General features: G+C 36.6%; 1 protein-coding gene across 3 annotated transcripts in view; it reads right to left on the bottom strand.

Moving 5' to 3' along the window:
• LOC110447384 overlaps positions 1 to 18,036 on the bottom strand; it is a 43,960-nt gene that overhangs the window by 18,020 nt on the left and 7,904 nt on the right. For all 3 annotated transcript variants that reach the window (XM_021493029.1, XM_021493031.1, XM_021493030.1), the window contains 4 exons: positions 17,540 to 17,933; positions 16,730 to 16,781; positions 16,263 to 16,367; positions 15,446 to 15,553 (listed from right to left, as the gene is read on the bottom strand). In XM_021493029.1, the coding sequence (XP_021348704.1) occupies positions 15,446 to 15,553; positions 16,263 to 16,367; positions 16,730 to 16,781; positions 17,540 to 17,933 (659 nt within the window). The remainder of the gene's footprint in view (positions 1 to 15,445; positions 15,554 to 16,262; positions 16,368 to 16,729; positions 16,782 to 17,539; positions 17,934 to 18,036) is intronic.

Genomic DNA, 18,036 nt, shown 5'->3' on the forward strand with positions numbered 1-18,036 from the left:
TAGAATCAAATACTCTTCATAGATAGAAGGGTCTTAAGGTGCTTTACTAAAATTGTGAATATTTTGACCCTGGGGTCTCACGTTTCCCCCTGGGGAGGGGGTAAACTTTACTATAGTTTACATAGGGAAATCACATTTTGGACCAACATTTGTTTAATTGCCATTGGAAGTAATTCAATTTGGGTTAGAATTTTCTGTATTGGATAGCAGTTTGATGGTATGCACTTATAAGCCCTGACTGACCCCCAGGGGCTAATGGGTGGGGCCAAAAAGGGTTGAATTGACTGAAATTTCAAAAATCTTCTTCTCAAGACCCAGATATGGTAGAATCAAATACTCTTCATAGATGGAAGGATCTTAGGGTGCTTTGGTTTCAAATGGCAAATGATACTTTGAACATTACATGTTGATAACTTGATTTGAATTATAACCCTTAGTTGACAGTTTGATACTTTGTAAATTTTGAGCCATCCCTACCCCCAAGGGCTGTAGGGTGGAACCCAATGGAGTCCGTGTGCTAAAATAAAATTTCTTCATTTTCCTTGTTTAGAATCAGAGGTGCTAGTTTCAAATACTTTTCAGTCTTAAATCTGCATGCTAGATATTGAATAAGGTTGTTTTATTGTTTTTTTGTCACTTTGAATAATATTTCTGTTCATGTTAAAAACAAAAATCAACTCTCTGTATAAATATATCAGGTGACCGTTAAGGCCCATGGACCTCTTGTTTCTGATACTTTATCAAGCATAACGCGAAATTAGTTTCCACTTCTATGATATACCAAAGCAAGCGATAATGGAACACATGATTTTTGATAATTTGGCCATTCATGTATTTGTGAATATATCGATACATTATAAAAAAGATCAGAAAGCGGAATGCATTCAACATTACAAACAACCATGTACCTGTAGCCTAAAATGTTCCAGTTCTAACATAATTTGGACTGGCAATATCAAGATAATTACGGTTTAATTTCTTGGCAAGATACCCGTTACCTCAATACACACTGACTTTCCAAGATCAAAGTGCCGTGGCCACTCAGGGATGCTGTGTATGAAGGATTCAAATAATGGAATAAAGGAGGTGGTTTGTCAGTACAGAATGGCAGTAAATAACAAAGATCATGTTGTTAAGTAAGGGTCATAATAGCCCATCCCTTAATCCTAATTGTCAATAAAATATATATATAACAAGCAGAGTATTGCTAAAACAATTGAAACTTGTCTGATATTATGGTCCTTAATTAGTGTTTCCAATCGATGGAAATCCTTCAAGGAATGAAGCTGCTACAGCGCAGACAATGATCTTTTAAAAATAATAACAGTGACCTTGACAAGACAACCCTGCAAACCAAAATTGTCCCGAAAGATTATGGGAAAGTTAAATTTACGATTAAATAAAAAAAAATGTTATACTGATAATATAAATAAATAATTATGATAGTATTATTACAATTTGTTATTATCATGATTAATTATACAAAAAATTAAAACGAGATTGTATTATTTCCAGTGCGTGTAATAACGGACTTATGCAAGTCCCTTGTGTATCTCTCCTTCTCTCGATATTGTAACGAACGTTAAAGACCTATATAATTATTCAGTTTCTGGTAAATTTGAATAATATGTAAATACGGTTTTAATTTTTGATGTTCAATATGCTTTATCCACGAAGCACTTGTATTATACTAATTGGGCAATTATCTAGACTGTATTGGGAAGCTATCTACAAACTCGTTAGGCACAGCTGCTGTCGCATTGGGAAGCTATCTATAAACTCGTTAGGCACAGCTGCTGACGGCTACTTTAGTATAAGTCAACATTCTCTTTCGCTTGGAGACTTTTCATTGAGACAAAGAAAACACGAAGCCTACTTTATCAAGGACAGTTATCAAACAGTCGTTCAACAAGTCGCGAGCAAGAAACTACGCAATGATGGACAAGGGGAGAAAACTCTTACACACACACTTTAGAGTATTGGAATACGAGGCGTAGTAATTTGAACCAAATAAACTTCGGAATTTTCACTGATTAAAAACGCCACTGTTAAAGATCTTTACATATTTCTCTGATTTTTTTGTCTTATGCAGATATATTGTACCATATTATAGTATTGATCATATCATGTAATAATGAACACATTATCTAAATATCTTTCGCGGAAGGAGATAGAGTGTTGTTGTTTTCTTTTGTGAAGAAATTATTCGGTCCAAAAAGCGTAGTAATCTGAGATTGATAAAGTTCATGATGCTTATTGAAAAAAACTCGCCTTTTCGTAAAATTTAAACATTTTTTCTTTGATTCATTGATCGTTTTCATACGTATTTCATAATTTTATAGCATTAATCATACCATGAAATAATCAACACAGCATTTAAAGATCTTCCGCGGAAGAAGAAAGTCTGTTCTTTGGTTTTGATTTGCCCAGGCTTGGCGATGACCGCTATGAATGCTGTACACAGCATCCAAAAATACTAGAACATACGTGTCATACAACCATACACTATATATGCCTAGACCGGTTAACGGCAGACATTTTCACATTAATACGATCAAATAAGTTATACTTGAACCACGATTACACATTACCAAAATATTTCTCAAATAATTCTCGTTTTCCTAAATATGCTAAAGTATGCTTTACCCCCTGAGAAGGAAGAAATAGTTCACCCGGTATAATAATATTCCCAATTTTGATAATGTTTCTCATGACATTTCCATCCATGTCAAATATTTTAGTTAAGGAATTCTACATTTGAATGATGGCCTGTTTTTATTTGCCATTTTCGCCCTTCGGGAAAGGTGATAAACTGAATATTTCTGAATACCATGTGCATAGAGTAATATCTATATGTTGCGATTCGGTGATATCATATTTTTCTCTATATTAATTTGCTCAATGAAGATCTGCTGTGCCAACGAGAAAAACCACATTGAAAAAATGAGCATCAGTAAAATACATGTACAGGGTTTAGTAGCGTAATCTTTGGTGTCATATCCTTATGACGTCACGCTTTACAACCAGGCTGCGCGCCATTTTGAATGAAATTCTCAACGCAAATCTACCGTTTTCTACTATTATTTATTAGTACTGGCTTGCAATAATGTTACAAAGTATGTAGTTATGTTAACAAGAGACTTGTTTAGCTCACGTGTTATTCATTCCACCTTCAAAGAGGGGATCAGCTCAATTTCATAAAACATGCTTAAGTATGATTACTTAACAAAAGACGGTTCTTTGAGGATTTTATTAGGTGAGGTGTAGACCTAGACCTTATCACAACAAAAACACTCATTAAAATTCAAATGAATACTTGGTTCGTTTTTCCTAGAAGCATAAATCTGAAATTCTCCAAAAAACGAATGTTGTCGAACTAACAATTCATTGAAGGATCATTTATGATGCAACCAAAACTAGGGTTCATATGTTACAGTATACATTTAAAAATCCCTTGCTATTGTTAGTTATCAGAGATTTACAGACAAATCAACAGCCAGAAGCCATCTCAAGCAATGATATTTTTCAGTCAAAATTTGTACATCTTAGAAAAAAAGTATCTTATAATTTTTGTATACCAAACATACTTTGATTATAGATGGACTAGGTCATGAACTACCAGTGACAAAAATATCATTCCAAAATATGTGGTGGAAAGAATATGCAAAGAAGGGATCAAATGACCATATGGTCTATAACAGAATTCCTGGTGATATGTATAGTCTAATAATTATGACTGAAAACTGACAGAAAATAAGAAAATATTTGTTCCAGTTTCGATGGAATGAGTATTTGATTAACAGAGAAGATGTTTGGAAAAGATTCGTTGGTTTATTCCTTTTCAAGATGGCCACCAAAACATATATTTTTCTGCTCAATCAGTTGTCAGATTACCAGACAACTTTCTTGCGATATCAATGGAAATCAGAGATTGTGCTTGTTTGTTACTTTATTTTTATATATAAATTAAAGATAGACGTCCTATTAAGGTTCAACAAGCCCCCTAAAATATGCTGTAGTCACCTTAAATTTCAACCCCCTGATAAGTCATGTTCAAAGACCTCAATTACAAATCGAACCTTCTATATGTTATTTGTATATATTGTTTGTTTGTTTGTTTGTTTGTTTGGGTTTAACGGCCCATCGACAACTGTGGTCATTTAGGGCCATGGTGATTTATTTATTTATTTTATTCAACAAACATGTAAGTAGCGAAGATAAAATCTGATAAAAATGAATATTTTAAAAGCATTCGCATTGCATGTGTAAATAATCAAAATAAAAGGGGTTATAATAATAAAAAATATAATTAATAGATTATATGGATTATATGTGACATATGCATAACGTCAAAGAGGGTAAGTTTGGTTAAAAGACATCATATTCTATAGAATAGACCGATGTCCTTCAAATAGTTAAATAATGCCTTCGAGTCCACGAAACTGAAAAGAGTTTTCATATCCGGGACTCGAAAGTATTTATAACGAATGTGTTAAAATCGGAACATTTTATTTGAAAATGTTCCCTGTAAATGGAGTGTCACATGGTAGGCATGAAGGTGGATCTTCTCGTTTTAAAAGGTACGAATGAGTAGGATATGTGTGCCAAGTGCGGAGCCGAGACAGGACAACTTCCTCTCTACGATTTTTCCGACTGAGAACAGATGTTTTAAGTTTCGGTTGTACTTTAAAATGTTTGTTACTGGTCTCGAGAGACCAGCGTTGCTGCCATTCATTTCGAATGGCTGGACGAATAATAGGTTTAAAATCTGTATATGGTAGTTTGATATTTGTTTGTTGGAGTTTTAACGCTTTTTTTTCTTCTTTGTCAACAAATTCGTTGCCTTTAATTCCGACATGTCTTGGAATCCATAGTAAAGTAATGTAATTTTAGATTTTTTTAAGATACGAGATATGCGAAAAGTAAGGTTTTCTACGAGTGTGTTTTTAGGATCTCGTAACTGTAAGTTTTGTAGGACAGATAGAGAGTCTGAACAAATGATTGCCTTTTTAATGCGGTGTTCATCGATATAGTCGAAGGCCAAACCAATGGCGCATGCTTAGGCAGAAACGAGGGAGGCGCCGTCTGGTAATTGAACTGAAGTGCAAGAATTAGCAGAACAGCAGGCTGCTGCCACTTTCTCATCTCCAATGGAACCATCCGTGTAAAGTTGTGTATGAGAAGGGTACTACAAAATGCATATCCGTGTAAAGTTGTGTATGAGAAGGATACTACAAATGCATTCCCGAAAGGAGGATTTGTGTTCTTCGGGCATTACACTTGATTTTCCTCGCTCATGTAATATAAAGTTAAAACAGGTGTTTGTATAGTCCATGGAGGAAAATCAGATTAAATTCAGGTATATCACACGTAGCCCTTGATTATGGATTTGGTGTAGCATCTGCAGGTAAGAACTGCGCGCCGACCCGTATATACCATTGAACCATAATAAAGTTTTGTTCGAATAAGTGATCGGTATAGGCGCAAAAGCATTTCACGGTCCGCTCCCCAATCAGTACGAGAAAGGACTCGTATTATGTTTAACGCCTTGGAACACTGATCCTTCGGATACTTTATATGAGGTATGAAAGAGAGTTTCGAATAAAAAATGAGGCCGATGAAATTGGTTTGTTCAACAACAGGAATTTTTATGCCATTAAGAGGAAGATTTGGGTCACTGTATGCTTTTCGTTTTTGACAGAAATGCATGCACCTAGTTTTGGATTAAGAGAATTTAAAGCTGTTTTCGTCTGCCCAATTTTGTATTTGTTTAAACTTTGTTGAAGTTGTCGTTCTATCGTGTGCATGTTCTTAGATCTGTAACAGATCAAGAAGTCATCCACGAATAACGCCCCTTCTGCTGACTGACCAAGACATTTGACTATATCATTGTTTTTAAGAACAAGCAGGGTGACTGATAGGATTCCACTCTGTGGGACTACCATTTCCTGTTTAGACGTTTCAGAAAAAGTTGAACAAACACGGACTTCGAAGTGTCCATCTGATAGGTAATTATATATAAATTGGGGAGGTTTCCACATACGCCAAAGTCTTGAAGATCTTTCATGATGCCATACTGCCATGCAGTATCTATCATAGACCTTCTCAAGATCAAAGAACACGGCAACAAGGTGTTCCTTCTTGGCGAAATCCTCTCGAATGAATGTCTCGAGTTGATGAGATGGCCATTTGTCCCTCTTCTGTTTCTAAACCACTTTGAAGAGGGGATATTATATCGTTGGCCTCAAGAAACCAAATCAGTTTTGTGTTGATCATTCGTTCTAATGTTTACTTAAACAACTAGTCAGAGAAATAGGACGATAGTTGTGTGAGTCAGTAACATCCTTTCCCGGTTTTGGGATAGGTATACTTGTGGAGTTCTTCCAAGAATCTGGAATCTCTCCGGAAGCGTAAACTTGGTTGGTTATGTTAAGAAGGCATCTTAGTGACGAGACCGGTAGGTGTTTGAGAAATTGATATGGAATATCATCTGGACCTGAAGCAGAGTCCTGTGATTTTCCAACTGAATCAAGAACTTCTTGTAGGGTAAAAGGTTCATTGTAACTTTCTTTGTTTGATGATTTGAAATTTAGCCCTTTCTTTTCCCTTTTTTTCTTTACAAACTGGAATTTTTGGGAGTGGTTGAAAGGGTATAAGTTTTAAGCTATGTTTTTGCAAATGCATCAGCAATTTCAGATTTTGTTTTGTTTTTATTAATGAGGTGGGAAGATTTTGACTATTTCTTTTTCCAACTTATTTTCCGAATCATATCCCATACTGTTTTGGAGGACGTGTTTGATGATACCTTGGATACATATTCTCTGCAACTTTTAGTTTTTAATTGATCGCCGAACGTTTGCCCACCAAATTTTAAAATCACTGTAATTTGAAGCAGTTGGGCAAATCAAGTAGCGTCTGTTTTAAAAGATTCTTCTGATAAAAGGAACTTCGTAGGTTTTGGAGCGGATTTTGGAATTGTCTTTTGGGCAATATAAGTGAGTGTTTCAGTGAAAGTTTTGATTGGGTCGTGGATGTTAGTACATTTTTCTGTGGTACGCTTTTTGTTGCACATGTGTTGGAATTGGACCCAATCTGCTTTGTGCACATTCCATCGAGGTAGAGGATCATCAAGAGGAGTCCCAATATTCTTAAGAAAAATTGAGAAGTGGTCACTCTCACAAACATCATTCTTTACCTTCCAGTCATAATCAAGTAGAATGGAAGGATGGCATAATGACAGAATAATGTGGGTACGAGAGCCTGTAGCAGGGTGTAAATAGGTAGGGGAATTGTTCTTAAATAGGCACAAATTGTTTTTATCTATAAATTCCTCAATACGCCTCCCTCTCTCGTCTGTGTTTGGAGAGCCCCACAGGCTATTATGACCATTAAAATCACAGAGGATTATGAATGGTTTTGGGAGTTGGGAGACGATGTTATTGAGTTACTCACAAGTGAAAACAATACGCGGTTATTTGTCTGTGTAATGTTGCACAGACAGCAATAGCCTGTAAATTTGTGTTTAACTTGATCATTCTGTGAGGAATATGTTTATGGACAGCTACAGCTGCACCTCTTGCTGCTCTGCTACCTCCAGTTGGAATGTTATTGTAGAGTGAGAAATTTCTAAGAGTGATTGGGTTTTTGAGCATGATTTCTTGTAGAATTCTTCTATATTTGCCTTTAATCCGCGGATGTTCCTTTGGATAATTGTATTGTTCATTTTGTACTATTTTGACTGGATTTTGATAGAGTCGAAGCACGAAGCGTTGAGGCATTCGTCTCCTTCTCATCATCGAGATTCACTAGTACATTAAACCTGTTTGTCAGGTCCTCTGATCCTTTGCCATATGTGACATTCAGATCGGGCGCATCAGATTTTCCCCTGGGTATTTTGATTTTTTTCTGAGGTCTATTGGTTGGTGATGTTGCCTCTGAATTCAGTTGGGATCGAGATACAGAGGAAAGTGAGTGAGATCGCTGCAAACGCACATGTGCCCTGGATGGGCCAGGTTTTGGAGGGTTTTCTCCTGAAGAGGACGGTGTTTTTGAAACATTGACTGCTGGTGGTGGTGTCGTTTTTGGTTGTTTGTGAGGTTTGTTGGTTTTCGTTTTGATCGTGATCTCCCGTGATGATTCTCAAGTTCTGTTTGCCAGCCATGACTGGGACTTGTGAGTCCCAGGCAGGTCTGTCCTCAGATACTTGAACCGAGGCATCTTTGACTGTGACATTGTCAACTGGCAACCAGACTTTAGTCACTTGTGCATATGAGGGTGCAGCTACGTCTATGCTCTCCACTATCCTCCTAGCCTCGGGAAAGGAGACACTCCGGGTTTATTTGACCCGCAATATCTCTCTCTCGCGATTCCAGGCTGTCTAGAAGAAGCAGCATGCTTTCACTCACAGTTGACAATAACACTGTCGCTTTGGCTCTCATGACCTTCACGACCACAATACTGGCAATCGGTCTTCCGCCTACATCGTTTTTCATGATGCTCGTACTTCTGACAGTTACGGCATCTTAATGGATTAGGGATGTAGACGGAGACTGCACCTTTGGTAACCAATCTCTACGGTCGAAGGTAATGATGGGGTAGCAAAGGTCAGCACTTTAACGCTGATACCTCAAAAACTGGTGGTACCCAATAGGTCAATCGCCTGTTGTTTGCGAAAAACCTCGATTAGGAGATCACCAGATCCCAAAGGTTTGCCGGACATAACGTCCCCAGCTATTCCTTTTATTCCCTTCCTCAACAGGAGAGGAGACAATGCAGCTGCTGTTTTTCCACTAGTGGTTGACGACATGATGATAAACTGTGGGAATGTGGTAGTTGTAGGTTTTTTTCCGTGTTTGTTTTTTTACCCATGTGTGTGTTTTCAATGTTCTTTCTGTTTCCCTGCCCACCCCGTAGCCCAAAAAAAAAGGGACACTAATGTCAGCGCGGATATCCAGCGCCAAAGTGTCAGGGATACACAAAGTAGTATACTCGTAAGAGTATACATAACGAGTGTACATATTACCCGTAAGAGCATGCCCACGGGATTGACCCTAAGCCACCGCCTTCTTGGAAATGTGGATACCAAGGGCTCGGTGTGACCAGCCGATTGTTGATAGAGGGAACATATCACCACTCGTCTACCCAGAGTCCGAAGCAAAAGTAGTGCGTTACAGATTGTCGGATCATGTCTCCCTCCTATCCAGAGTTCATCAGTGATTCCAATCCTTGCTCAACCACCAGGATCTTCTTCCCCCAGGAAAACGAGACGCAACCCACGGCAAACAGGTTGGATCAAAGTGGAGCTACTGTCATGTCTGGAACGAATCTGACAATGGATGAGGTCTTGGGAGTGATGATACACCCATATTTCATAATCTCCATCATCACCAAGATGTTCACTGATATAGCCTGGAGCTAATGATAACTGGTAGGTGCCGCACGTTATAATCTTCAAATATTCCAAATTGAGCTATGGCAAAGTGAATGAAGATGCATCCATCTATACGAATTCTGACTTTGCTCTTAGTGAGAGAGCTGGTTCTGTTTTCACCCTTTGAGCCAAAAAGTTTGTTTTTGTAAGTCGAAACTTAATATGTTGTGCGAGTTCTCTGTATTTTCTATCAGTTTCTGGTGATCTTTGGTACACTGGTCCCCGTATACCATTGAGACATGCAGTCACACTCTTTAGCACTTCCTCGATTATATCAATAAAGCAATTTGATATTAGTTGAGTTCTAAAAATGTCCAATGCTTAAGGTGGCCATGATAAGACTCTACAATCCATCGAGATTTACTAATTGTCCTGTCAATGTTAGTGTGTACTCAGAGTGTTGGCTCTGACCAGGCGTAAGATATGAGGGCATACTGGTATTAATGTATTAATACCAGATACCTCTAACATCGGCAGGACAACTCTAAAACAACGATCAACGACTACATTGTCGTCTTGCTCCATCCATGCGAGCTTGTCCATGATGTTTTTTGCGATGATTGCATCATTTTTGCTTCCAGAGAATGGTCTTACTGTGTCCAAAATGTAGCCATCAGGAAGAGCTATGCTCATGAGTTTAAGATAATTTTGCTTCTTCTGGCCACAGTAAGACATTCTCTGAAGCTTATGGTCAGTACTTCTTTAATATAAATATATGTACCATCTAGTATGACTGTCACTTTGTTTCCAAAGAATGTTTCTAGGAAAACATCATTGTGTGAAAGTATCTGTTCTCTACTCAAATGGTCAGGACCAAGAAACTTGGAACTATAGATTTAGTCAATGCCTGTACTACAGAATGACAAGTTTTTGAAATACTAGACAGGGAAATGAGCGGAACAATGATTCCAATAAATATAAGTTTTTATGTTAACCCAAAACAGTAAAAGAGCATTTTGCGTAGTTTTGGGATACAATGAAAGAGAAAGAAATGTGACCATGTACGAATGGATTTTGAGAAACTGTTCTTTGGACCAACCTGTCCAAGCTTTGCAGTCAGGAGAGAGAAAATGAGACTGAAGGCTGATTGATTCTTTGATAAGAGGTACGACACTTCTAAAAGGTCATCAATTAATTCAGATGATCTACTTAATAATTGAAAAACCAAAGGCTGTCTTCCTTGTAGAATAACATGTGTACATGGGTTCAGGTCATTGCCAATAAGATGAAACACGTGATGACGCAGAACACCACGATTTGTGTGTGAAAATTAACTGATGTCTGGCACGCTTTGTGGATTTGTTTAAAAAAACAAATCTATGTGAACAGGATCCGTAAAATAGGTCCCTGAGTGTTAAAAGAGGAAAACTACTAGTAGTTTCATCTTCCAAACGTTCAGTTTCAGGCTCTCTTTTTCGCAGATACCTTATGTAGCACTTCGGACAAATACTAATATCTTCAATCGAGCAATCTATGCCACTTTTAGTCAGTTTATCAAAAAGCCAACACCGATCAACGACTACATTGTCGTCTTGCTCCATATTGTGGATTTTTTTACATTTCTTGTACCTTTAACTTTACGAGATCTCTTGAAGACACGATGGCACCTTCACCAATACATTTACTCTTCATCATGAGATGAATATTTGCAAATGCATATGAAGTATCCCCTAATAGCAATGTAATAAGAAAACTCTGACGATAAAATGTATAAAAAAATCATAACAAAATGTACAAGAATAAATTCTTAAAAGTGACAAGGATATTACATTCGATGTAAAATTGATTGTTACCAAAAACTTTATCAATCACGCCGAGTGGTGAAGCAAATATGAATTTGGAACTGTTTGTGACCTAACATGCACTTAAAGGTTTATTGTAGGCTTGCAACGAATTGCATTACCAATTCCCCGTAACCAGGTGCATTGCTTTCTGGTGAACGCCAGGGATGTGTCTTAGGTCCTCACCTTTTTGGTTACACAGGTTACTTAATTGTGCGAAATGAATACTTTCAATCACTGTTTTGGGACTAATTGTTACATACATACTTGAAATAATACCATCTCTTTTTAATATGAAAATATTTGGTTAACAAGAATAGTAAGAAAAATCTTGTATTTTACATTAAAATTTTCACAAAATGTTCGATTATCCACACATTCTGGATGATAAATATATTATCACATGAAAGAAATTGTTCTCTCCAAAGTATAATGATGAAAAGAATATGATTTTTTTCAGAAATGTGTGGACAAGATGCCGTTATGCAATCATGAAGAGACAAAACAGACCGCAACGTGTCGCAGAGGCAACGCCGACTGCTGATCACAAGGCAGTATGATTTCAACAGGTCTTTTCTTTGGTGCTGTAGATCATTCTACACTTATTAATGAACAAAATGTATTTCTTACATAGCTGGTTGTGTAAGATAGATTGTTCCTGTGATACATGTTGAAAGCCATGTAGGAAAACTCAATGCAAGATAATAAAATGGCGTCGTGCCTCGGCACGTTTTATGTCATTTAATCTTTTTGTTGAATTTACTTTCCAGTACAAGCGCTTTACCTGCCTTGACTATCTGGTCTATGGGCGGATTCGATCCTCGAAGTCGTCGCACGCATGTAATATCAGAGAAAGTGTTTTTCTCATGCCCACCGAATCCAACAACCCAGGTGGAGTATAAAATGGTCTGGGATCGATGTTGCGGTATCTGTGCTGTAGCATTCAAGTGAGGTGGCACTATAAATGATGCCGTTGGAAACACGGTCCCACTACACATAGAACACATCACATCTTCAGCACACTCGCAGGCATACACACATAGGGAGATATTAGCCAGGTGGCATAGGATTAGTAGTTAGCGACTGATAAAGCAGCTCCTGCTAATTCCTCAAAATTGTATTGATTTATGTAAATGCTTATTGTATTATTTGTATATCTATGTACTGTAAAGCGCTTTAGATAGTGCGCTATACCAAATGCTGTATATATTATTATTATTTAAGACATGGCGTTTGAACCTGTGATGCGCTTTTTCTATTGAAATTTTAATATCGGTTAATGCAGCTGGTATTTTGCCACAAAATGGCGGTCATATATTTCTATCGAATTATGTGGTAGGAGATGCAAGAAGATAACTTTACCATACATAAATCATTTATAATAGAAATGCCCCACACTTTGGTACAAAGTTTGGGTTTTTAAACCTTACAAAAGCTTCGGCTATTCTCTCAAATTCTGTACGATTCTGAGGTAAGATAATTCTACCCTACATATGTACATATGATAAATCATATCTTCCATTACCGAAAAACAACAAATAGATTCAATGCATACTCTTAATATTGAGAAATATTCATTTTGTTTCGCCTTATTTGTTATTTGCCGTAAATAATCAAGGTTCCTGAATAGGTAAATTTAAATATATGCAATGCAAGCGGTCATAAAAAATGTATGACATTCAAGTAATGGTGACAGCATAGTTAAACAGGAATTTACCAGGTAAAGCTCTTAATGACAAGGTCAATCTCCGACTCAACTTAAGCTTCAGATATGCAATTAAATCCAGTCAACACTCTAACTGTACTAAATACTTTCGTATCTTAATGAATTATTTATATATAATATAGACAGTACAATTACGACAGGTAGTTCATATTTTAAACTTTCGAACCAACATACACTTGTGTGTATGATGCATTGTGTTTATGTATTGAAGAAATGACATAGAAACACAAGTGACGAAGGAAGACAATTTTATGTCTCGTGCCCTGTCCGGATCTCGAACTCACGATCTACGGTATCCCAATCGCCTAGACTAGAAATATCCACAGCTCTACCACCACACTACCTCCCCTTCTTAAATGAAGTGGTTCGATGATGTAGTGGTCAACAGCCTGATATCCTTGACATGGTCATAGTAACATATCATCTTTTGATAATATGAGTACCTGGATAAAACTGTATAGATATATATATATGCATACGAACAGTATTTATTTGATAAGTGACAAAGGAACACAGGTGACGAAGGAAGACACTTTCATGACTAGTACCTTATCCAGGCCTCGAACTCCCAACAAACATCACTTAATTGCCCAGCCTCGAAATATCCACCTTAATGGGACCAGGAAGTAATTCCAGCAGTGAAGACAAAAGACAATATGGGATTGTCAATTTTTGGAGCAATCCGCTCCTTTATCGAGGCACAGACAATCACAGAGTACTTACATTACAAAGTAACAAAATAGAAATATAGGATATTAATAGCAATAAGCCCCTCGGCTAACACTGACCGCATCGTTGACCAAAGATAATGTGTGTGCGAACAACAACAAAAAAACGGTTCATCCAGGGATAAGTAATGGGATATGGAGTAGAATCTCTCTTTTAATAGGTAAAAATATGGTTATAATCTATTCCTGCAAAATGTATTAAAATTTAGTGTGGGTAAGAGAAATAAACATTACAAAGTAGCGACGACGAAATGGCGAAAATGGATAACGTCCACTAAATCGAACACGCGTACCGATTCCCCTGTATTTGCCTATCGCAGACCAAAAGGCATAGGGGATATCGTGGTAAGTAGCAAGCCACATACGATTGCCTCTGCTGCAGCAAAAGGCTCTTTCAAAACCTGAAACATTGTTTTAGGTCACCTGAGCAAAAGGCTCAATTGACCTTTTCCTATCAGACCTCGTCTGTCGTCGTGCGTCGTTTGTCAGAACAATCCAAAATAGAGGAGGTACAAAACTGTAAAATTGGGATTCCTGCCCAAACCCCTGGGGCCAGGGCGGGGTTCCAAATGGAAATGCATCAATAATTCAAAAATCTTCTCTCTAGACTCAGATGTTCTACAGTCAATTTCTCTGCAAACATGGAAAGATCAACAGGGGATTTATTTCAATTGTAAATTTAAGTACCTAGGGCCATCCATTCTCTCTTGAGGAGGGGTAAATTTACTTAAATTTATAGAGGAAAATTACACTTTTGGATATTTTGTTCAGAAGGAAATTATTTAAACTTGATGAGAATCATCCTTCGAGTAAGAGGGTATCAATATTGAAAAATTGGAATTCCTATCCCAACCCCGGGGGCCATGGTGGGGCCCCAAAGGGAACAATTACCAATATTTCAAAAATCTGCCTTCCAGACTCAGATGTACTACAATCAGTTTCTCTGCATTGATGGAAAGTACACACACTCTCTAAAGAAACATTTCAATGTGAAATGAATGACAAAGAGTATTACAAATTACATGCATTGACACGCACATGAGGCAGTGTAGTGTATCTTATTACCTGCAAAAAATGTGGGTGAAGCTAGAACCAAATTCAATATCAGATTCAACAACCACCGCAGATTTAGTGGACGAAATGCCTGTATTTCAGTGTGTTATACATTTTCGTCATTTCGTTACTTACTTATATATACCGATTTTTAGCCATTTGTATTATACACAAACATACGTTTGCTAGGATCCAGTGTTATATGGGAATTAACCGTTGACATTACTTCTTTGACCCATATTATAAATATCTAAAACATATCCGACCTATGCGTTAACCTGTCAATATCCAATAATAAGTAATATTAAGAAACTTAATCTCTTAAAATAATAGATGGTCGGCTTTCGGCCATCCTGTTTTCCGATCAGTCCAAAATCCATTATCCACACATAAGCACCCTGGGGAATCTACATGTGAAATTTTAGCAAGATCCTACCAGTACTTTTACTTTCAAAAACTAAAATGGGCACCTGTCGGCCATCATGTAATTCAATTAGACCAAAATCCATATGTACAACTAAGGTCCAGGAACGACCTACTTGTGATATTCGAGAAAGGACTGTCTTAAGTTTTTTTTAAATATTGAACTTAAACTTTTATCTTTCAAAATACAAGATGATTGCCTATCTAGGACATCAAATATCCTTTTATATAACGTAACCAATAAATAAATGTCTGATAGTAACTGTTATCAATGTTCTCAAAGTCAAATAGAAAAATCACTCACAATATAAGTGCCATCTTGCAAAGGAGTCGGATCGAGAGAATGTCCGGATTGTTCCTTTCTCGGTTCCAAATTAACCATTTTTTTCGCAACTTGGCTGTCTTCATGAACCTGTTGTAATATATAACATGTTCACAATTTCATATTATATGTTGCACCTGAATGACACTTCAATACCATTTTTAAGTACATGGAAAATAAATCGAAATAAAGAAAAGAATAGCAAACTAAGAGTCAACACGAAACAGACTCTACATACGACTGGAACGTTGAAAATATCATGACATCCTGATGAATCTCAGATGAAATAAGGTGCTCCATAATACCAATTGCTTTTCCCGAAACCAAAATATGTGGCAATAGTCATGGTGTCTTCTGTCAAACCCAGGAATGTAAGTCTGTCACCGACGATACAACAATGAATGTCTAATGTTCATGTACAGTTGGAAATCAATTATTGACTGCTTAAGTTTATTTCAGAAAATCGTGATACTTTGAACAGGTTCTAAAATAGCAAGCCAGAGAAGACTTAAATTGTATGTGTTAGAATTCGATTGATTTTAAAATTCACCCTGATCTTAAAATATAATTGAATATTGATAACAATGATACAAATACAACCTTTATTTATTAAAGCGGCCAATGAGTTTGTTTGCCCTTTCTGACAGATGATGGGGGAAATAATGAAATAAATATATATTGATGTGTACCTATTGTAAACATAGATATGGATAAAAGCTAAAAGAAAGGTATTATTTTTCTTTGAGAAAATGGAAGACAGACAAACAAATAAGACTCCGATTATAGACATTATGCTTACATGAGCAGCTTTGGAGATTGATGTTAATGTTGAACCAGCTACTGGATGCGGGACCTTGTCAATTTCTTTCGCCTTTGCACTTTCAATGGAAGTTTCGCTAAATTCCTTGAAAGAAAAATATTTTAACTTCAATTTGCTATGCAGACGACGGGAATTTTAAAAAGGACAATATAAGCATTTTTTGTGAATTATGTTTTGCAAATGTAATTAAGATATTGGTAAGTTTTTGGTAGGAACACTACTGAATTTAAATGCTATAAACAGCTACGATAATTCTGTATTATTATGATTTATAGTTTTGTTTTATAAATTTGCTTAATGTCGTTTAGAAACCATTTCAGAAGTAAAAGAGGTTGATAATTGCATCCCTCCCAAATTTCTGCATACATACTTCCATCACTTTAAATTATAAACTTATACAAAAAAGATGAATGTTGACTTGATAATCATCAAATACAAATACTTACCTTTACAACTGGAGTCTTTTCGTTGACGTTTCTTTCTGTGTTTTGCAAGTCTCTAAAATGACAAAAAAGGCTATTGCATAATTGTTTATCACTGTGAATATGACTTTGATTTCGATCAGTCGTAAAATTGATCTTGCACAATTAGGAAGTATGAGTAACCTACTTGTGAAATTTGAAAAAAATAATCTATGTGGGACTTTCTGAGAAATCTCAACAACTCTGAATCGTCATTTACCAAAATGTCTGCTTGTCAGACATCTGTTATTCAAATCAATCTCAAAATGGTATATGCACAACGAAGGACCTACAACAATCTACTTAAAAAATAGCAAAATAATAATATGTCAATCACTTCTTGAGAAATTGTGCAAACAAACTTTTACTATCAAAATTCAATGTGGCTGACTGGCTCTCATTTGGATCATCCGATCAGTCCCGACATGAAACGTGTATAATTCAGTACCAAAGGAAATGTAATTCTTGGGCCAATTGACATGTACCATGACCAGAGTGCATTGAAGACTTCAACATCTTAAAAGTCGCCATTCAGTGGCCCTTATATTCGCTAACAACGTCTTCATATAACCTGTTTTGATGACGAAAAAGCAATCTCCCATTCCTACCCTCCCCAAACAAACTATTCGTTCCATACTATTGTTACTTATGTCCATATTCAGAAATTCATTTGGAAGTAAAATGACAGGACCAATGCACATTTCATGCTCCATATTAATACTAGACACATACTTTCCAGCTGATCAATTACTTGTAATGCTGAAAAAAATACGAACTTAAAAAAACAATACTTACACGAAGAAACTTTCCGCTTGTTTCGTCGTCTTCTGCTTATCAAACATGCTGACTTTGTATTGCACATATGAATTGTCTTTCCTAATACGACTGAACGTAGTTAAAAGGGTTCGTTTATTCCTATCTAGATAAGCATTAATGTTTTTCGATAAATCGTTATGGAAGCGGGTTTTGAATGAAGCCCAAGCCTTCCCGTCACGTATTGTGAAAATGATGTTGATTTCATCTTCTCCTTGGTGATGGATGATTTCTTTGATTAAGTAAGCACGCCCTGTCTGATTCAAGAATTCCTGAAAATCAGCAGCATGAATGCATGACCATAGCCTCTTAGCAAGATCTTCACTATGTTCTTTTTTGCCTTTGATAGTGTATGGACAGATCTGAACTGAAACATCTGGAAATAAAAGACAAAATTAGTATCCTATTGTTTTCGTTCACAAAGTAGAAATTCATGTTAATTAATAACTTATTATATTGCGCTCTAATATGTTAAAAAA

The sequence above is a fragment of the Mizuhopecten yessoensis genome, unplaced genomic scaffold, assembly GCF_002113885.1.
Source record: "Mizuhopecten yessoensis strain PY_sf001 unplaced genomic scaffold, ASM211388v2 scaffold3339, whole genome shotgun sequence".
NCBI classification, from domain to species: domain Eukaryota; kingdom Metazoa; phylum Mollusca; class Bivalvia; order Pectinida; family Pectinidae; genus Mizuhopecten; species Mizuhopecten yessoensis.